The sequence below is a fragment of the Delphinus delphis genome, chromosome 3 (assembly GCF_949987515.2).
Source record: "Delphinus delphis chromosome 3, mDelDel1.2, whole genome shotgun sequence".
Lineage (NCBI taxonomy): Eukaryota > Metazoa > Chordata > Mammalia > Artiodactyla > Delphinidae > Delphinus > Delphinus delphis.
The window spans coordinates 146,630,704-146,652,724 of record NC_082685.1 but is presented as its reverse complement, the minus strand read 5'-3'; the positions used below and the strand labels follow the sequence as shown (position 1 = coordinate 146,652,724).

The following is a 22,021-nucleotide window of genomic DNA, read 5'->3' as shown; positions in this document are numbered from 1 at the left end:
TACATTCCCTCCTTTTGTCTCATCGCTACTTTTCCCCGAGGTTGGCACCAGCAGAAGCAGGAAAGTCATGCTGAAGGGAGTTCAAAAAGGTTGAGCAGAGAAGGACAGGAGGCCGTGGATGTGAATCTTGTGGTGCCCCTGGCCATCCTCGGGGACCTGGGGAAGTTGTGTCTGGTCTCCGTGTGTGTCTTGAGCCAGCCTTGTTGCTGCCAGGTGCTCTCCACAGAGGTCAGGGTTTAGGTAACTGGCCAGCCTCCTGGGGTGACCCCTGGCCATGAACTCTGTGACCCCAGATACATTGCTTAACAACTCTGTGCCTCAGTTCCCCACCATTCCAGTGCAGATGGTCACAGTGCTGGGAGGAAAATTAAGTGCATGAAAAACTCTTAGCACAGCGCTAAGTCCCAATAATTAGTTCTTAATTATTGACCGCCCCCTTCGGAGGGGGTAGGCATATGCAATTAAGATGATTTGCATGGGAGATGTGGAGTGAATATAACATTTGGGGGAGATACACTTTTCAAAGCAAGGGCTTTCATTGTGACTGAGGTTTTCACTCCAAGTTCAGACCCAGAGTTCGTAAGAAAATGCAAATCTAATGTTCTTTATCATGCCAGTTTCCCCATCTATTGTAAGATGCCATGTGCCAGAGGTGGACAGCTTAGCTCACGCACATGCAGGCCTTTTGCGGAGGAGCCTCCAGGACAGAGTGGCTGTCCAGAACCCACCTCATGGAATGACTTTACTTCCCACTGTCTCTAGGCAGGTGTCATCTTTCCCTGCGCCTTGGAGATTCCATGCTTTTTCTTGCTTCTCTGCTTTGACTCCCTTTCCTTCCACCTTCCTTCCCTTCGGTCTCTGATCAGACTATCCCTCCAGAACCCCACTCAGGTCCAGACCCTCCTGTCACAGCTTCCCGGGATAATCTTACCTCCTAGGTCACCCACACCCCCGAACCTGGTCAGGACACACTGGAGCTCAGGACAGGCTTCCATCTGTCTGGAGCATTCCATGTGTTTTCCCCAATTAGCCTCCTCTCCTGCACGAAGCAGTAAGGCCCTCAAGTACCCTGCTTGGACTGTTTTACTCTACTCTGGCTCACAACCCACGCCATGGGGCTAAACCCCGACGTGATCAGCCAGGGCCTGAGAGGTTTGCAGAATCAAATAGAACAACGGCCTGACTCCTGCGGGGTTTGCCATCAGAGGGCAGATGGTGCACAGAAACCCAAGGGAAGGATTTCTGGTGTCCCCCATTCTTATAAACAACCAAAGAGGGCAGAAGCAGAGGTTCCTTCTGCCATCCAGTCTGAGTTATTTTAGAGCTTCTAAAGCTTGGTGGTATTTGTTAGATGTGAGCACTCTGTAATTTTAGAGACAAAAACAAGCCTACATTTAGGCTGTGGGATGTCCTTCTAAAAGAGACCCAAAAATTGAGGCTGTTTACAGTTTTCCACTTTTTTAATTGAGAGGTTTTCTATTTTCTTACCTCCCCCCGCCGTATGTCCTGTGCCACCCACCTTCTGTTTACATTCTCCACACAGGACCCCACGGCTCCCCAGGCCCCCTCCCTTCCCCAGGGGAGAAGGGGGTGGTGCACCCTGACCACAGCAAGACCTCAGCGCACGCAGGGCCAGCGAGGCAACCCGAAGACCCCGGAGAGACAGAGTCACCCAGGGTGCCTGAGTCTGAGGACAGTGCATCGCAGGGGACGATGGCCACAGCTCATCCTGACCTCAGCGAGACCGGAGCGGCCCCAGAAGCCAGCTCGCCCCGCGCCACCCGGAAGGCCGCTGCCCACAGTGGAGCGGGACCCGCGGCCGAGGGGGCATCTCCGGCCACTGCCGTGCTGTCACGAGACCTCACGACCCTGGAGAAGAGACAGGGGGTTCCGGGTCACCACAGCGATGCTCTGCAAACCACGGGAACCCTCGTGCCTGGAAACTGCGGGGGGTTGGCTCTGCCCCGAGGAACAGACTCTGGGTCTGCAAGGGCGCTGCGGGCCAGCCCCTCCCTGCCGTCACCGAGTGACAAGGCCCCGGAGGGGTGTGGCGGTGCCTCGGGGCCCGGCTGCCCCAGGGGCAGCGGGAGCAGCCCCGTGACTGACATCGACAGGCTCCTGGAGGAGCTCGATGCTTCTGGAGCAAGGCTTCCGCCTCCCGGGAAGGGGGCCCGGCTGAGCCGGGAGCGCGCTGCCCCGGGGCCGCAGCGAGCCGAGTCGGACCCGGACTCGGGGAGCCAGGCCCCCGGCCCGAGGAGGCCCGCGGCTGCCGGTCCAGCCCCTTGCCCCCAGTGGGCCCACCAGCCTTCGGTTCTGGATTCCATCAATCCCGACAGACATTTTACTGTGAACAAAAGCTTTCTGAGCAGCTACTCTAGAAACCTCAGCAGCCTCCACGAAGACAGCACGTCGCTGTCGGGCCTGGGCGACAGCACGGAGCCGTCCCTCTCGTCCATGTACGGAGATGCTGAGGACTCGTCTTCGGACCCCGAGTCGCTCACTGAAGCCCCACGAGCGCCCGCCAGGGACAGCTGGTCCCGTCCTCGTCTTTGTCCTCGTCCTCATGGGGCTTCTCACAAGGGAGACACGACGGAGTCTGAGGAAGAGCAGGTTGAAATCTGTGCCACGAATGGCCCCCCCGATCCACCCGCAGCCAGCGCTCCTGCCCTTGCCCAGGGGGCCGCCTGCCCTGCCTTCGCCAAAGCCCTGCCACCGAAGCACGGAGCCCTAAGCCCGGCGGCGGGGGACGCCGGGGACGCCGCCGCCTCCGCGCCGGGAGCCTTGGGCCCAGCAGCCCCGGGCCCTCCACGGCTGCCTCTGCCCTCGGACGCCAGGTCTCGGGAGCCGGAAACGCCCGAGGCTGCATGGGCTGCCGAGGACCCCGGGGAAGCCGCCCAGACTCCGCCCGGCCCCAGGTCTGTCCCCGGGCCCCCAGGCCCCCTCAGCTCTCCTAACATGGTGAATGGTTTGGAGCACGACTGGCTGGATGACAAGACCCCACCTGAAGAAAAGGAAACAAACGTTCACGCCACTGGAAACCGGGGCGCCCTCGGGGCGTGCGACCCCGAGAACAGAGACCTGGCTCTGGCAAAGCTGCACATCTCCGAAGTTCAAGACCCGGACGACTTGCTGCCAAAGCCGAAACCCATCTGCAGGCGGCCCATCATGGCCTGGTTTAAAGAGATAAACAAAAGCAACCAAGGGACGCATGCGCAGAGCAGAAGTGAAACGGAACCACCCACGATGCCGGCCAGAAGGCCCGACCCCAAGGACCAGGCGCTGAGCTCCGGCCACAAGAAGGGGGTGGCTGTACGGGACAGCCCCCCTCCCCGGCTGAGTCTGGAGAATAAAGACCTGCCTAAGAAGAGTTCCATGGAAACCCTTCTGAGTACCTGTCAGAAACCCAAAGCCGGTCCTAAGCTGAAGAGACTGAGCATCAAAAGCAAAAGCAAAGGCAGCTCCGAGGCCCCAGCCACTCACCCGGCGAAGGCCGGGGGCACAGAGCACAGGAAAGCCCTCGTTTCACCCCAGGCCTCCCACAAAGTGCTTTCTAGGGTGGCATCACACCGGTTCCACACAGGTGACCATGAGGAACCGGACAGAAGCGCCGCAGCCGCCCCCCAGCCTCCCCAGTGTGTGGAGGGCAAGCTGCCCCAGGGGACCCCAGGCTCCCTGAAGCCCTCGGCATCCGACACCAGCATCAGGGTGTTCATTTCGCCCTTGACCTCCCCCAAGACCCTTCCTGAGCAAGGTGCGTGCAGTAGGCTCCACCCGGCTGTGCACTCAGAACCTGACCGAGGCTGCCCGGCCGCCCCCAGATCTCCGAAGTGTGGTCCAGAGAGCAAGGCTCCCCCTGCGTCCCCTGGGCTGGTGAGTCCCACGGCACCAAGGAGTGGCGCGTCCACAGCGGCCGGCAAGCGGGAGGTCCCCCCTACCGGGCAGGGCGAGCAGCCCCCGTCCAGCCAAACGGACTCAGCAGCAGAAGCCTCCCAGGCTGGAGGGACCGGCGACAAAAGAAGCAAAATCATTGCTGGTGAGCCCCTCGAAAGGACCAACGAGCTGAAAATCATTGAGATCTCTTCTGAAAGGACGCCCAAGAATGCGTATGGTGACAAGCCAGCTGAGAGTGACAGGCAGGGAGGGTTCCTGGCCCAGAGCACCTGTCAGGAGAAGAGCGAATTCAGGCTCTGTCACCAGTCAGTGGACTCATCCCCAAATCATCCATCCTCACGCACGTCTCGGGCCTCCCAGGTGGAGCAGGGAGCACAGCAATCTGTCAGCAGGGCGAAACAGACTTCCTCCCCCTCCCGGCAGCTGCCGGCTGAAAAGGCAGATCCTTGCCAGGGAAGGTCAGACCACAGGGCAGACTCCCTGGGGATGCCCAGGAACGGCACGACAGTGGGCCCGGCACCGGGGGAGCATCCCTACTTCACGCCAAGGCCAGCAACCAGGACCTACTCCATGCCGGCCCAGTTCTCCAGCCACTTCGGCCGGGAGGGCCATGCCCTACACAGCCCAGGGCGCCCGCCCCGGGACAGCCAGCTCCCTGCCACCGGTGGGGGCCTCCTCGAGGCCAGGGCGTCCAGAGGCAGTGTTCTCAGCCTGGTTAATGGACAGGGCGTGTATAGCGTAAAGCCCCTGCTGGAGACTTCGAGGAACCTTCCAACCACAGACGAAGGGGATGTCCTGTCGGTGCAGGAAACAAGCTGCCTACTCACAGACAAAATCAGAGTCACCAGGAGATATTACTACTCTGAGCAGAACTGGCCCCATGAATCTACCTCATTTTTCTCTGTGAAGCAGAGGATCAAGTCTTTTGAGAACCTGGCCAATTCTGACCGGCCCACAGCCAAGTCCGGGGCCTCCCCGTTTCTGTCGGTAAGCTCCAAGCCTCCCATTGTGAGGCGGTCTTCAGGCAGCGTGGCTTCCGGGAACCTCGGCCACTCCAGTGACGCGGCAGCGAGGTCGCTGAGACGCAGCCTGAGTTCCTGCAGTGAAAGCCAAGGTGAAGGCAGCACCCTCATCCCCCCGATGACCAAGTCCCCATCCAGCATGACTCTGACAGCCTCCCGGCAGAGCCCGGGGGAGGCTGCTAACAAGGGCGCTGACTCAGACCCGAAGCGATCACTTGGTCCTTCAGGAATCCCCACCCCAACGGTGACCCCAGCCTCTCCCGCCAAGAGAAACAAATGCTCGGTGCGTCACACCCAGGCCTCACCTTTGTCCCGCTCGAAGCTCCAGGAGCTGAGAGCCCTGAGCATGCCTGACCTCGACAAGCTCTGCAGCGAGGACTTCTCGGCCGGGCCGACTGCTGTGCTCTTCAAAACCGAGCTGGAAATCGTCCCCCGGAGGTCACTTGGCTCCCCTGCTGGAGGCCTCCACGGCTCCACTGCCCTTTCATGGCCCGTGAAGGGGGCGGACAGGGCCTGTCCAGGGGGAAGTAGCCCTAAAGCCACTGAGCCTGGGGCACCCAGTTCAGCCCGCGATGTGGGTGAGACCACCCAGGATCTGCCTTCCGGAAAAAGTTGGTCAGTTAAGTAAGTATCCACCCCTGCCCTTTTATGTAATGAAAATTTTTTTTTGATGGACTGGTTTTAGATGTATAGAAAAGTTGCAAAGATAGTGCAGACTTCCCCTGTACCCGTTACCCAGCTGCTTCTGATGTTAACGTCGTACGTAACCACGGTCCAGTTGTCAAAAGTAAGAAGTTAACATTGGAACAACACTATTAGCTAAACAACAGACTTTATTCAGATTTCACTGAATAAATTCCACTAACGTCCCTTTTCTATTCCAGCCTCCAATTTTGGTTTTAATATCATTATTGGGAAAATACAGTGCCTGCAGGGAAAAGTGTTTGCCAAAATGTTGCTCTAAAAAGAGGCTTCTATAGGCTAGGGCACTTATACAAAAGTGGAGAGAGAGAGAGAGAGAGAGAGAGAGAGAGAGAGAGAGAGAGAGAGATGGTTGGACAGGGAAAGCCGACGCTCAGGGGAGAATCGGGGCCTTGGAGGGTGACTGGAGTCAAACGGGAAATTTCTAATATGTTTTAAAATATTTCGCTGGAGCCTACAGAATATTTAATATGTCTGAAATTATCTGTTAAACTCTGGCATTGGTCTCCTAACATCTTGGAGGGATCCCAAAATCCATAGGAATTCCCACTGCTATCAGCAGTGAATGAAATTCCTGTTCAACATTCAGAATTCTTCAAGCAGTTTGGAGTGGGAGTTACGACCAAAAGACAGTGTGAAAATCAGAAAATACCTGCAATATGGTAGAAAGATCATTCTAAATGCATCCTAGCAAAATGGAGAAACTGCTTTTTTCTTTAATGTTCTTCAAATATATATTATTTAGTTTGCATCAACTCCTGGTCTCAGCGGGGGATCAGCAAAGACTGCAGTCTGTTCTGTCATCAGCGGGGTCAAAATCTACTGTCCTAGCTCTCATTCAGGAAGCGAAAGCACAATCAGAGGTGAGTGAAATACAGAAAACACAGGAAGAGGGGACCGCTGCCACCTCAGTGCTCAGGCGTGTGCCACGGGCTCAGAGGGCCTGGGAGGGCCCTTCTCCGAGGGCTGTGTAGCGAGTCCTACAGCTCAGCCTGACTTCTGTCTCACTTGCTTGTTGCTTGATTGTCTTGAATTTTTAGGTGCCAGATTGGTGTTTTAATTCCCCAGCAGCGAGTTACCATCTTCCCTACCCACCCCCCGCACCTGGAGTTTGTCTGTAGTGGTCCTCCAAATAGGACGAGGCATCCTGGAACTGTCGGGGAAGGGCTCAAGTACCAAGTACCTTTGTCCACCTAACTGGACATAAACTACCTGTCAAGGGAGCCACCTGCTGGGGAAATGAGACTTAACAGCTGTGTAGCCCTACCCCAGCCCTAAGTGTAAGAGCTTCAAAGAAGCTGATTAGTCATTACAAGTAAAATTTTTCAGTAAATTGGATGTGACCGTAAACAACAACAAAAGAAACCATGGTCCATATCTAACCCTGAAGCACATTAATTTCTCAGAACTGTTCACTGAGATTTGAACCCTAATATATGAATATTTTTTGTCCAGAGAAGAAAAGCAAACATGAACAGTTTTTCTTGAGTGGTAATGTACCTGGGTCACAGATATCACCCGAGAACACTGTTCCAGAAATTCTAATATTATCCAGAAGGGCTGTGACATTGGCATCTAATAAGGGATGGGCCACAATGGAGAGGAGATGGGATGGAATAGAGACCAGTTCCTTTTAGCTTCCACTGCCTTTGGATTCTCGGCCCCTGGTTTGGGTCCGTGAAGTTAGGAAACACCTTGAGACATACTGCGTTTTTTACTTTCAGGACGAGGGACTATTTCATTCTCTCCCTTCCTCCTTCTGTTACAAAGCATGAAAACCTTACTCTGGGATTTTGAGTCAAGGTGGCTCAGTGGGTTCACACTTTGCCAGGCTCTTTGCTCCAGATATTTTACAGTGTTAGACATGAGGTGAAAACCAAAAAGTCTCCATCAGCCTCACAAGGGAGAGGCACACTGTCAGGGACCACAGACAAAGCGGAGACTTTTTGTGTGCACAGGGCGCTGAGCGCCACCCTGCGGTCATCTTCTGGGCCTCCCTCACCCCCTCAGCCTGGGTCCATATTCACCACCAGCAGGTGTTGAAGATTCTTCCTACTTTGATCAGAATGCAGCTTTCTTTTATCTCTTTTTCTTATTGTCTTCAGTTAATTTCAGAGAGGAGCTGTGAGTAGAGATCTCCTCTCTCTGCCATCTTCAGAACTTTCCTGCCTTGCTTTTTTCCAAAGAGTATGGTCTGTAGGTGTTGAAAATGGCCCTGCACACAGTGACTTCCTGTGACCTCTGGAGGTGCTGTGAGAGATTAGAGAGTCAGGAAACAGCCCTGCTCTTCTGACTTCAACAAGCCCAAACCTTGGAGAGCTCTTGAGGTGCTTCTAGCTTCCCTGATGCTGTGCTAATTAAGTTTCTCAAAGAGGCAACACTTGCACTAGCAATCAGCCTCTAGCAGACTTGTATCCTCAAACACAACTGGAAAAAGGATTTGAATAAATTAGAATTTTGGTGATATGTCCTAGAATGCAGGAGAGTCTCATTTTCAAATACTGTCTTTGCTCCAATAAGGCATTTAAATATCTGAGAAGTATTTGTTTCAGCATCAAACTTCCCAGAAGCTACAGAGAGATCATGTCCCAGACCACATGTTCCTGTTTTTGTGAGAAAGCGTAGTCATCATTCTTCTCTCCAGTGAACAGTGTCTGAGCATGTATATACTTGGACTTGCCCATGAAGTCAAAATCCCAGCCCCCCAAGTTCTGCAGGATATTCTAGTGTTAGCACATGGAGCTTTGGTTTGAGTGAACTTCTTTAGAGGTGTGACATGCTTGGGATTACTCTTTAGGACTTAATAGGACTAAACATTGTTTATTTTAAATATTGGTTTATTTCCCCAGCACAATACAGAGGTGGTTTTCTCTTCCAACATTTTCACTTTCTCTGTCAGAGCAATCCTGGAGGGTTATTATTAGATTCTTTTTCTATCACCATGTCTGAGAACACCTTGAATTGATGGATTATAAATCCCTTCATGGGAAACCTAGCAATGCAGGTCTTTAAAATGAGGTTGAATCTTATCTAGCATGTATGTGAAGGAAGTCCAAATTCAGAATAATTAGCCCAGCTAATTTTTTTTAATTCTAAAATCTTTTTAAGCATTTAGTTAAATGCTTTTATTCCAAGCATCAATCTTTTGATTGATGCTTGGAACACAGGACAGTCTTTTGTTACTTACTAAGAGTGTTCTAGTCTCAATATGAATTGACAAATTGTTTTAATGTACTATTTTTCAGCATACTTTGTGTTTTATGACTACCAGTTCATTAATTGCACCGAAAATCCAATAAGCTGAACATGGTGGAAGCGGGGACGTAAAACTTACAGCCTCGATGTGCTCTTGTCCTGTCTCTTGGCACCTATACTTCTCTCTCCTGCTGACAACATGGGCTTTGCTCAATTGTAGACTCAGAAAATTGTAAAGAAGTCCCTTCATGATTGAATTGTGTGCTATGATCAGATTTGGGAACACACAGTCTGGTGCCGAGAATGACTTCTAAAGTGTCCCGTGTCCCTGCCACTATCCTGGTTCATATGACCTTCTTGGTGGTTCTAGAGCTACAGGATGGACCCTCAGAACTCCACATAAGCACCACCCAGGAGGAATGCAGGATATTCATGACGGCCCCTCTGCTTCCAGTATTGTGTGGAAGGGCCTAAGGAACCACTGGGGTTAGTGGTGACAAGCTCTGCAGTACTGTGGGAGGATTGACATCAGAACTTCCTTACTCTGGCACAAGGAATATACTTGTTTCTGTTTCTTTTCACTAGAATAAAGAAGATATTTACTTCATAGTCTTGAATAAAAAAGAAGGCTCAGGTCTGGGATTCAGTGTGACAGGAGGGACAGATGTGGAGCCAAAATCAATTGTGGTAAGTGACAATGTCGAGATGCTGTCGGAAGAGTCACTCCTGAAGCAGCCTCAGAATTTGATCAGGACAGAATTCATGTCAGTGGGTTCAAAGAATGCTGGTGTCTGTTCCCTGCCACCAAAACAAAAATAGAAAAGTGGGGAAAAAAGTAGTACATAACGTTATCATTGACAAAGAGACACAGTGTTTTTTTTTTTTAACATCTTTATTGGAGTATAATTGCTTTACAATGGTGTGTTAGTTTCTGCTTTATAACAAAGTGAATCAGCTATGCATATACATATATCCCCATATCTCCCCCCTCTTGCATCTCTCTCCCACCCACCCTATCCCACCCCTCTTAGGTGGTCACAAAGCACCGAGCTGATGTCCCTGTGCTATGTGGCTGCTTCCCACTAGCTATTTATTTTACATTTGGTAGTGTATATATGTCCATGCTACTCTCTCACTTCATCCCAGCTTACCCTTCCCCCTCCTCGTGTCCTCAAGTCCATCTTCTAGTAGGTCTACATCTTTATTCCCATCCTGCCCCTAGGTTCTTCATGACCTTTTTTTTTAGATTCCATATATATGTGTTAGCATACGGTATTTGATTTTCTCTTTCTGACTTAATTCACTCTGTATGACACACTCTAGGTCCATCCACCTCACTACAAATGACTCAATTTCGTTTCTTTTTATGGCTGAGTAATATTCCATTGTACATATGTGCCACATCTTCTTTATCCATTCATCTGCTGATGGACACCTAGGTTGCTTCCATGTCCTGGCTATTGTAAATAGAGCTGCAATGAACATTGTGGTACGTGACTCTTTTTGAATTATGGTTTTCTCAGGGTACATGCCCAGTAGTGGGACTGCTCAGTCTTTTGGTAATTCTATTTTTAGTTCTTTAAGGAACCTCCATACTGTTCTCCGTAGTGGCTGTATCAATTTACATTCCCACCAGCAGTGCAAGAGGGTTCCCTTTTCTCCACACCCTCTCCAGCATTTATTGTTTGTAGATTTTTTGATGATGGCCATTCTGACTGGTGTGAGGTGATACCTCATTGTAGTTTTGATTTGCATTAAGAGACGCACTTTTAACACATAGCGAGTGACCTTTAAGATGATGATACATATAAACACAGTTGCCTATGTCCTCATATTCACCTAAACATTTTATTGGTTTAAGCATTGCAAGGACATTAGAACTAACGGACCAAAACTTGCATTTGCTTATAAATCACTTCTTTCTCAAGATCAAAAACTTAAAATTTTATATCAAAGGCCTTTGAAATCACTAGGGAGGCCACCTTCCTTGGATGAAACCAGGTCCTGTTCATCTTTCTACTCTTATGGCCCCGTGGAGTGCCAGACACATTTGAGATGCTAGCAAGAATAGAGTAAAAATGTGTTGAGGTGCTGGTAGTGACATTTTTAATCCCATTCCTCACATGGAATGTTTTGTTTTTTTTGCGGTACGCGGGCCTCTCACTGCTGTGGCCTCTCCCGTCGCGGAGCACAGGCTCCAGACGCGCAGGCTCAGCGGCCATGGCTCACGGGCCCAGCCACTCCGCGGCATGTGGGATCTTCCCGGAGCGGGGCACGAACCCGCGTCCCCTGCCATCGGCAGGCGGACTCTCAACCACTGCGCCACCAGGGAAGGCCACACGGAATGTTTTTGATAAACCAAGTGTGTGTATGATTTAGAAAACTTGCCATTAGATAGTTCCTTTACTACAAATTTGCCCTTTTGCTTTTACTGGAGGTCATAAATGAGCTTGGCTTTTGTCCTCTCCTGTCCCAGATCCACAGGGTGTTTTCTCAGGGGGCAGCTTCTCAGGAAGGGACCATGAGCCGAGGGGATTTCCTTCTGTCAGTCAACGGTGCCTCATTGGCTGGCTTAGCCCACGGGGATGTCCTGAGGGTTCTGCACCAGGCACAGCTGTACAGAGATGTCCTCGTGGTCATCAAGAAAGGGAGTGACCGGCCCAGGCCCTCCATCAGGCAGGAGCCTCCCATGGCCAATGGGAGGGGCTTGCTGTCCAGAAAGCCCAGCCCCCTGGAGCCTGGAACAGGTAAGGTACCAGCAGGGGCCTGAGCTATTTGTAATGACTTTGCTGAGAATGGCACTGATTCCATGGAACAAATGAGAAACTCTTCTTGTCCAGATGCGTCCACGAGTGTTGGGGGTGTTCTCAGTCTTCCCTCTGCTCCGTCGTCTTGCTCTCATTCTTCTAGAAAGCTAAAGCCCTTCCCAGTACAGGGAAATACCTTATTTATCAGACCTTGTCATGCTCACCTTTGCCCTTGCACTGTCTCAACTGTTTGGTGGTTTTTTGTTTTTTTTCTTCTTTTTTTTTTTGGGGCCACGCGGCTTGTGGGATCCTAGTTCCCCGACCAGGGGTTGAACCCAGGCCCTGGCAGTGAAAGCGCTGAGTCTTAACCGCAGCCACGCCAGGGAATTCCGTTTGGTGTATTTTCGGTGGGATCCTGGAAACGCAACCTGTCAAAGGAAACCACTGGGCACTTAGTCCTAACAGCTTTCAGAGTTTTTAAGACTCAGGAACTCAGATATGGAAGACTATCCTGAAATGGATAATCATTAAGTGTTCCTGTGGCACCTTCAGGGCATCTGGCCTGGAACCAACCTCTACAAAGTTATCAGATTGCAAAAAGCACATTCGGGGCTTCAACTTATTTCTTCATATTTCTATTCCTTCAGATCCCCCTGCCTGGGGCTCTAGCAGAGCCTACGCAATTATGCCTTAACATGCACTGAAAGCAGCCCACTTGGGGCTTGGTGCAGTAGGCTTGATGTTAGAGGCACCTGGGAAGCTTTTAAAAATCCTGATCCCCAGGAAATCCCCCAGCTCAATGAAGTCAAACTCTGAGGGGTGTGGGTGGTGGGATGGGGGGACCAGCATCCACGTCTTCTTAAGGTTCCCCATTCAAAGGCAGTGATTCTGGCTTGGCCTCAACCCCAAGTGGACAGTTTAATCTGTTTGTGGTCCTTCCCCTGCCTCCCAAGCAATTAAGTGCCCTTTCCACTCGATTCAGACATCCTTCACTGATACAGCAAGCAAGTAAGGGAAACAAAAGGCAAGTTTACAATCCCTACTCAGACGCCCAAGATAGACCCCAGCCCAGCCTCTCCACACTAGCACACAGAGTAGGCACAGGCTGGTTGCTACGAAGCGGGCGTCACCAAGGAAACGCTCTCCCCACAGTGGAGCCAGGAGATGGCAATGAAGGCAGCTAGTGTGTGATGCAGACGGCCAGCCAGAGGCAGGGGGACCCCTCACAGGAGCAGAAGGGGAAGGAAGGACGCTCCATGTCTCGTGTGAGGCCTGGCATTTGGGTGTTGCAGGTTGTCAGTACCAGGCTGTGATGCTCTGCTGCCGTCGGCTGCCAAGGTTGGCAGGAAATCAAATCTGATTCCCCAAGCGCGACTTCAGTCTTCACTGAGATGTGCACCGACTATCTGGGGTTGACAAGAGCAGTTTGGCTTCCGGGGATTTCTGCTTGGGCATAAATGCCTTCTCTGTGCTTGCAGAAAGTGCTTAGGGGGGCAAGGGACAGCAGGAACACAGCTCTAGATTTGGGAGAGCAACCCTGAAGTTGGTCTCAGATGTCATTATCAGCACTTCAAGGTGGACGGGACTCGAGGGTGCCTGGGGAACACACTTGGGGGCACCGGGCAGGAGGGGCTGCGGTTCCCTGTCATCATCATCCTTACGAACACTGTCGCTGCAGGGAGAAGCACAGGTGCACACGAGGCTCTGTGTGTTGAAGTGCTGAAGACCTCGGCTGGGCTGGGACTGAGTCTGGATGGAGGGAAATCGTCTATGTCTGGAGATGGGCCCCTGTTCATTAAAAGAGTGTACAAAGGTAATGTTCTAGAAACCCCAATCTGCTGCCTAGTACCAGTTCTCTCTCTGTGTATGTCCGTGCCTTCCATTTGGAAATCAAATTTGTTTTAAAAAATCTGCAGTGTGTTTAATGCTCTGTGACATACAGGGTTTACTGTGTGTCAGCCCTGTTGTGGGCATTTTACACGTTTTAACTCATGTCATCCACATGACAGTTCTATAGGATGGGTACTATTATTATCATCCCTGTCTTACAAGAGAAGAAACTGAGCCACAGGGGAGTTATGCAGGCACCTAAGGTCACACAGATTAAGTGGCAGAATCAGGCTTGAACCCAGGCTCCAGAGACTGTGCCCCCAACCTCAGTACTGTATCCCCTAACTCCATGCTCCTGTCTTCGTGTTCTTACTTACGATTAGCTGTTATGGATGTGAACACAGCAAGCTAAGTAATGCCATCAGAATTGCCAGTCAGGGGTACTTAACATTGGTCAAGGTCATATTCACTTAAAATTGCCAATACTGGATTTCAAGAAAGTAATATGGGAGCAGTAGATATCACTGAAATAGTTGGTAGATATGAGGTCTCTTCATGAACTTAAATAATGCATTTTATGATCTTGGACCGTTCTCAAAATTATCTCTTCAGGTCCCTAAGCTGAGCAATTATATTATACTAATGATATATTTATATATATACATACATGCTGATTATCCTATTGTATGTAATATTTTATTATACTATAATATTGTTTCATATATTCAATGTATATTTATAATATTGTTAGTATTAAAACATATACATATATACTGATATTGTTAATATAATTCAGCTGAGGAGATTTTTGGGAACTGTCCAATATCATAAAATGAATTATTCAAGTGTATAAAGAGATTTCGTATCTGCCAACTAGTCCAATGATATCTACGGCTCCCGTCTACTTTCTTCCAGTCTAGCACACACTCTAACTGTAAATGGGTGGCAGCCAGAAACAGGCTGTTTGCTCACGGTCCCTGGGGCAAGCAGAGGACAGGCACAAATCAGGAGCCAGGCCTCTGCTGTGTGTGATATCTGGACTCACGGTACCAGGGTAAAGGGAAAACCCTATACATGTTAACTGGACAGCAGTAGAACACAGAAAGCCAAGTTAAGGCAAGCATGAAACTGTTTGACTATAAGAGCACTCTTAAGAGCTCTAAAACAAAGTGTACAAAGTACATGACGAAACTGCCAACAGACACAATAAACAAGAAAGTCCATTAAAAAATTAAGGCAGGAATATTAGCCATGAAACAAGACAAGAGGGTATTCAAAAGAAACAGGCAGATATGTTAAAACAGACACACACAGAGAAGCCCATTAGCAAAAAGGCAGTCAAATATATTTTTAAATTAATAAATAGAATTTAAAAGTATACTAAATCCTTACAAAGAGAGAATTTATAAAAATCAAGAAAGAAGAAACCATAAAAACTGCAGCACAAGGGAAAAAAGAGATAAAAATTACAAAAGGGTGATGAGCAATGAGGAGGACATATTGAGGAGTGCCAGAAAAAGAAAGAAAAAAAAAGAACGCGAGAAAGGAACTATTATTTGGAGAAGTCATGACTATTGAGAAACAATAGGAGTATTCAGGCTGAAAATTCTCATCAAGGGCAAAACAGGATGAATTTTATAGAAACCCAGACCTTGATGTATCACAATCAAGTTTCAAAATATAAAGAACTTAAAAAGCACACAGAAAATGTGCAGCTTGCTCACAAAGGCAGTACGATCAGACTGGCAGCATGAATGCCGGGAAACAGAATAACCTTCAGAGGACTGAGCCTACAACAGCAAGATGGAGGTGTTTAGGACACACAGTGAAAGGTGCCGGAGTCACCGCCACTGTGATCAGTCACAGGACACGCAGCCTCTGCAGGCCAAGAAGCTCACAGCTTAAAAAGGATTTTCTGGCCTGTGAGCCAAACCAGAAACTGAAGGTGGCTAAAGCAGCAGCCCAGGTGGAGACTGGGAGGCCAGGTCCGGAATCCCATGGAATCTGCAGCACTGAAGTGGAGAAGCAGCCCCAGGGGAGATAAGCATCCCCCAGATCTCCTTCCAGCAGAGCAAGGACAGTGTCCTGGGTAACTTCCTGGCCTTTGTCTCTAGCATCTGGCTAGAAATCCATGAAACTATATAAATGGATAGAGAGGAGGAATTGCTACAGAGAAGCACCTGTTCCACAGAGAAGCATTTCCAGTGCCCTTGTGTGCAGGCCTGCAGATTGACTCTTGGGAAAAGGCATTCAAGGCTTTCTGAATATTATACAGATCCCTCCCCTTCACTCTTTTTGGAGACTGGTAAATCTACTTTCTTTGTAGAGGCTTAGAGCTCTGCCCAAAGATTTCATCGTCTTACCTTTATTTCATACTTACAAATTTAAGTACAGGTACAGGTTTTCTGTTTATCTTGGTTTCCTGTGCCTTTTAGCTCAAACACCAAAAGCAGTATAGCAATCTTCAATTTCTTGCATCAATCTAATACAAAAAAATTCTTTGAATAATAAGTGAATTAAATATATTTCCCTAAAGCTATCTGGAAGGTCAGGGATTTTACTGATGAAAAATGCAGTAGACAGTTATTTGTAAACTCTTGTGTGAAGCGGCAGCCATCCGGGTAGAACAGTGTCACTACTAATATCTGGGCTGCTTTGTAAAAAAATGTTTAACACTTTAAAAATGTTTTTTGTTTTGTTTTTTATTTTGTTTTTACTATGTTTGGGCTGCTTTTAAGATGTTTTTGTATTCAACATTTTACCAGGAATATCAGTTAATACAATAAGATAAGAAAAAGATAAGAGGTATAAAGATTGGAAATACAGGAATACAATTCATCATTATTGGCAAATTGTACGTTCTTCCTGACTGAAAAAATCTGAGAATCAAATGTGAAGCCAATATAAATAGCTCACCAAGATCGCTGAATTCACAATCAACATACAAAAAAAAAAAAATCAATAGAATTTCCTATATATCAGCAATAACCATTATTTTAAAACCCTATAGGGAGCATCCTATAACACAATACACGTCATGAAAGAATATATATATATATATATATATATATATATATATATATATATATGTAAAATGTTTAACTTCTATATGGCAAAAAATTTCACAAAAACACATCGTGAAAGAATACATATGTAAAATGTTTAACTTCTATATGGCAAAAAATTATGTCATAAACAAATAAAATCGAAGTGACTGACTAGAAGATATTTACAATGTATTTAATCAACAAAAGGCTAATTCCAGGATATATAAAGAACTATAATTCAGTAAGAAAAATACATGGGACTTCCCTGGCGGTCCAGTGGTTAGGACTCCACGCTTCCACTGCAGGGGGCACGGGTTCAACCCCTGGTCAGTGAACTAAGATCCCACAAGCCACACAGCATGGCTGAGAAAAAAAGAAAAATACTAAATAAAGAGAAAATCTGGGTAAAGGAAATGAATAGAAAATAGAAAAAGTTAAAACCTAAATGGTCAAGAAATATAGGGAAGGTCACTCCAACTTATATTAGTTATTGGGTGAAAATTATAACTATTAGGAATCATCTTTTTAAAATCAGGCTGGCCATAAATAAGAAATCTCATGATATGATGTGTTGGCAAGATGCAGGGAAAGAAGAACACTCATACTTTCTGGCAGAAGTATAAACAATCGTTCCTCTCTGGGGAAGAATTTAGCAGTGCTTGCTAAAATGGAAGCTATAAAACAGTTTAAATTTCTATCTGTAGCAAAATGATGAGTAAAATGTATCACATCCATAAAAGGGAAAACTATATATAGCAATTCAAGAAGCAAGTTAGAGCTATATCCATTAACCGGGACCAGTTCAAAAACAGGGCTGAACGGGGGAAAAAAGGCGAAACGCAGATTCAGTACTGTATGATACCAATTCTCAGTAACGACCGTAAGGAACCTAAGAGTGTGTCACAGGAAAACTATGCAAGACCTTTTTGGAAAAAAGATAAAAGTGTTCTAAATTTTTCTTAAAACCTCAATAAATGGAGAGAGACATAGCCTGATCAAATTAGTTAGGATTCTCCTTGGCCCCATGTAATAGAAAACCCAAAATAACAATGGTTTAAAGAAAAGTTTATTTCTCTCTCGTGTATAAGAAGTCCAAAAGTTGGCACTACCTTTGGTCTGAACAGTACTGAGTGGTTCATCAAGGACTTTCATCTGCTTCATCTCATTAGATCCCTGTAATAACCTAGTGAGGGAACAAGACAGGCTAACACCATTTTGCAGATGAGAAAACTGAGGTTTCGGGAAACCTGTAACTTGCTTGAAGTCGCATACTTGAGCCCAAGCCAGTCTGACTGCCTGCAGGTATTCAGCGTGCTTTCCCCTAACTCACAGCCTCCTGTTTGGGTTGGTTGGAAGCCCACGTCCTCAGACCAGATGAACACTCAGAAAATTCTTTTCGTTTCACATAATCTGCTTCAGGCCTTTAGGTAATACTCCTAGAACGGGAAATATGCTAACGCAGTATAACTGGGCATGTCAGACAACAGTGCTTTGGTACTTCCAAAAATGTGTATCTTGAGAAAGCAATGACGGGGACTAAATCAGTCTCTCTGCTCCCACTGTAGGACTGGTAACGGTGAAGGCTCACCTCTTTTCCGATGACAGCATCTGCCTCTGTCATTAACAACATCAAATGTTTTTGTCCTTGAGTGGATTGCATTTGAACTCACTTTCTTCCAGCTATATTTTTTTATTTTGTCAATCTTTATAATCAACTATAATTACATGTGTATTGATATCAAATAATATTTAACAGTGATTTTCGGGAATTTAGAACGAAGTAGATTTATCTCCTCAGTGTTTTGAGATCTAGTTAAAGATTTCTGAGGAAATTATTTTCAAACTTGGGAATTTTTCTCTTTTAATGTCCTTTCTTCCGTAAGATGAAAAGATGCCTGCACGGCCAGTGTGCATTTCTTCAATACGATTGTTTTAGATGTGCACGTGCAAGGAAGTAAATAGAAAAGGGCGTAAACTTGTGTTTTTTCCAAAGCTCATAATCTTGCTCTAATGTACCCAGAGCTGTAGTGTAGAAATCTGTTAAATTTTGTGTAAGTGATAATTTAAGTAATCTCCTCAGTCATTGCTGAGCAGGTAATCACATTCTCAGCATGTGGATATATCAGACTATACTTGTTAATGAGTAGAAGTTGAACTTGCTTTATTGGTCATTTGGATTTTTTTGGTGTGTTCTTTATTGATTTGGAGTTCTTTAGCTTGGCTAGATATTAACTCTAATGTTTCATTTTATTTGTTGACTAAATACAATGAAAATATCTTCCTGTAGTCAGTTGCTTATGTTTCGGGGAAAGAAGGGTTACAGATTTGAATTTTTTATGTAGTCAGATTTCTTTTTTGGGGTATTTGCTTTGTGCGTCTTGTTTAAAGAAAATTTCCCTCTCCGAAGAATATAGGCACATGGTTTAGAGATATTTCTCACTTAAGTTTTTCATTTACCTGGAATTTATTCTGGATATTACGAAAGTACCAAACTATTATTCTGTATTTATTCTCTCAGGTGGTGCAGCTGAGCAAGCTGGAACAATAGAAGCTGGAGATGAAATTCTTGCCATTAACGGGAAATCCCTGGTTGGGCTCATGCACTTCGATGCCTGGAATATTATGAAGTCTGTCCCAGAGGGACCTGTGCAGTTAGTAATTAGAAAGCACAGGAATTCTTCATGCAACAAGCACTGGTAGTGACACTAATTGCGCTTGTTACATTTTTTATTAATCAGAATCTCCTTTTCTCAGTTCCCTTCTTTCTTTAGCAAATCAGAATGACTTCTTTAAACAATGGGTTCCTGAAACAACACAGAAGCACTGGTGTGGCAAGGACGATAAAACAAACAACTCTCCAGTTTTTTACTTACACATGAAGCAGCAGCAATGGAGCGGAACTCAGAAACCTTCTGCCTGGATCACCTAGGCCAGGAGGGTTCATTCTGTTCCAGTGCCTGTCCCCTGACACCTTCTATGTTTCCTGATGGGGACACAAGATGCGGCATGCCCTTCTTCACTTGAAACATTTAGTGAGACCTCCGCATCCTTCTAGCCACCTCTCCCAACACACTCAATCCTGGCAACTAGGGAGGCTAACAAAGTCTGAGGGGCAACACAAGTGTCACAACTAAAAAGGACTATAGTTTTATATAATTTTGTAAGTAAGTAAGTAAATGACAGAATGCTTTTAGGCACATTCAGTGGAAGGAGCGGTAGGGTCTGTATGTTATCCTGAAAAGAAAATGAGACTTGAAAAAAGAAAATCAATTATGACCTAATGGTTAGACTGAGCTCAGGAATTATCCAAAAATGAAAAAGCGAAATACAGAAAGTGGTATTTTTAGTGAGTGTAATGTGCAACGTATGGCTGCATAGTTTAACTAACTCGGTGGTCATGGATCACCGTGAAGTGTTGATCATGACCTAAAAGTGTACGTCGTAAGGCAATTTTACGGGAATGCAGTTCTGATAAACTGTACTAAATAGCTGTGAACTTTGCTGCCTAGAATGAGCAGACAGTTCCAGCTCTGCAAGCACCTTGCATCTACTTTGAAACTTGTCTTGAATAAATATTTGAATTCAAGACTGGTCAACAAAAGAGCAGGCAAAAATATCATTGTCACTGAGTTTCCATTTCTATATTTTATAGATCCAACCACTAATTTAAAGTTTCAGAAAGCAATTATCTTTTTAGTGTCCTTGGATTTATAATCCCAATAGAGGAACTTAAAATAATCCTTTTAGGGGACTTTCTTTTCTTTGGCTGATTTTTTTTTTTCCCCTTTCTCTTCTCAACAAGCTTAAGAAATGTAACATTTCTAAGCACTGGATCTATTTTCCTGACCTGGGTGTAATGGCATAGCTCTGCAGTGACTGAAGTTTTTGCTCTTTTTGTTTTCCTGTTTTGCAAATTCTTCCTTTTGCCAAAAATGTTTCCCAGCAGAACACTGCTGTGACTCACGCTTGCTTGTGACACTCGTCCCAGCTGCCCTCCTGAAGCACAAGCTTCTTCTTAGTAACTGTTCCCATTCCGCGTGCTGTTCCTCGTCACAAAACTGGCTCTTCTCCCTCGTACTGTACCTTCTTTTCTTAAGACCCAAATCCTCATCAGCTTCATTCACCAAAACATAGTAAGAAGGTGGAAAACGAGGGTGAGTCAGTCTTTCAAGGTAAAGGAGCAGAACTGCGTAGTTACAAGCCACATCCTCGGTGGTGCAGGCCAGCTGAGTCCTGGGAATACGGGTGAGGTTGCATACCTGCGTGCATGGTGACGCTAAGGTTTTATGTCGGCGATTTCTTTAATTAACCTATTTCTGAGTGACTAATCCCAGTAAACCTCTGTGGAGCTGGCCCAGAGAGGTTCTCAGACGGGAGTGAAATATCTGGCTGGTGTGAGCCAAGATATCTCATTTTTAAACAGGTTATACAAAAGAGAATGTAGTTCAGGAGTTAGCTAGAAAGACCTGATTAATTTAGCTTCTACTTTTCACTATTACAGTTCCAAGTAGGATACTATAGGAAGTCAGTGCAAGGTGCATGCTAGATTGTTTTTAAGTCTCTGGGGTCAGCTTTGTGGCTTCTGCTTTCTTGCCTAAATGATGAGAGACTCTTTGAAGTCAACACTGAAAACGATTTTTTGCCTCCACTCTTCCAGCTGTGCCTACATAGAAATGCACAGTCCTGTGTGACAGATAGGAGTTTCTGAAGCAGCGGAATGGCCTCCTTCTAAGAGGTCCTAATCCTCTTATCTGAAGAGTGCAAGGGTAGCCCTCTGGGTCACTGAACTATATTCAAGTCATCAGCCGTTTCCAGTGGACCTTGCCAGAAGGGTTCCCTTGGAATCTGACAATTGGAATTTAAGGGAGGAAGCAAAAGCTAAACTTTGACCCTAAGATAGAAAGCTATTTATTTGTCGTCAGTGTTCAAGGCATGACTAGTATTTCTAATTACTCTAATAAACTCCCAAACTTCCTGACATGAACACTCATGGTATTGTCCTACTAAAACTTGCATTGTTTTGGTTTTTTAACTGGTCCTTCATCCACAATAAGCTATGATGGTAACTGTGTCATAACATGTAAATCGTAGTTGCAAGGATGTACCGTGACGGTTGAAGTAGGCCGGGTTTCATTGCGAGCGTCCCATACGCAGCTCATTTAATTTTAGGGTTGACTTTTAGTTGGCACCACACCTGTTGTATGATATTATACATTATCCTTTATTTATGTAAGATAAAATGCCTTATATATTATTAAAGAGTAAGTGCAATAATATGAAATAGCCTGTACATTTTTAAAATGTTGTCGCCAAGTTATGTAAATCCACGTCTCTATAAACAACCTTTTTTAAGTAATTTTAAAAAAATAAACACTGTTTACTACTTGTTTTTTTGTTTGTTCACTTCTGCATCTATAGAAAAACCTTTTAAACCATCAAGCTAAGAAATGGTGATTACCTAAATGGGTGAGAGGGGCAAAGGCAAAAGAAGGCAAGTCAACCACACTTCTTCCATGGCCACACCCAGGATCTGACGCAATCCAAACCCATTCCCCCTCTGAGATCTTGAAATCAGACATCTCATGCC

The 22,021-nt window shown here is 46.5% G+C and overlaps 2 protein-coding genes across 2 annotated transcripts in view; both read left to right on the top strand.

Annotated features, from left to right (window-relative positions):
• Positions 1-2,350, top strand: part of LOC132422483 (PDZ domain-containing protein 2-like) — a 168,565-nt gene extending 166,215 nt beyond the window's left edge. Inside the window, exons 19-20 of the mRNA XM_069540531.1 lie at positions 1,544-2,248; positions 2,337-2,350. Of these exons, the coding sequence (XP_069396632.1) occupies positions 1,544-2,248; positions 2,337-2,350 (719 nt within the window). The remainder of the gene's footprint in view (positions 1-1,543; positions 2,249-2,336) is intronic.
• An 89-nt stretch (positions 2,351-2,439) lies between these two features.
• On the top strand, positions 2,440-21,821 carry LOC132423654 (PDZ domain-containing protein 2-like). Its single transcript, XM_060009633.2, has 6 exons — positions 2,440-5,537; positions 6,361-6,478; positions 9,396-9,497; positions 11,287-11,557; positions 13,236-13,370; positions 18,953-21,821. Exons 1-6 carry the CDS (start codon positions 2,455-2,457, stop codon positions 19,132-19,134), a joined length of 3,891 nt encoding a protein of 1,296 aa, XP_059865616.2. The 5' UTR covers positions 2,440-2,454; the 3' UTR covers positions 19,135-21,821.
• The last annotated feature ends 200 nt before the right edge of the window (positions 21,822-22,021 follow it).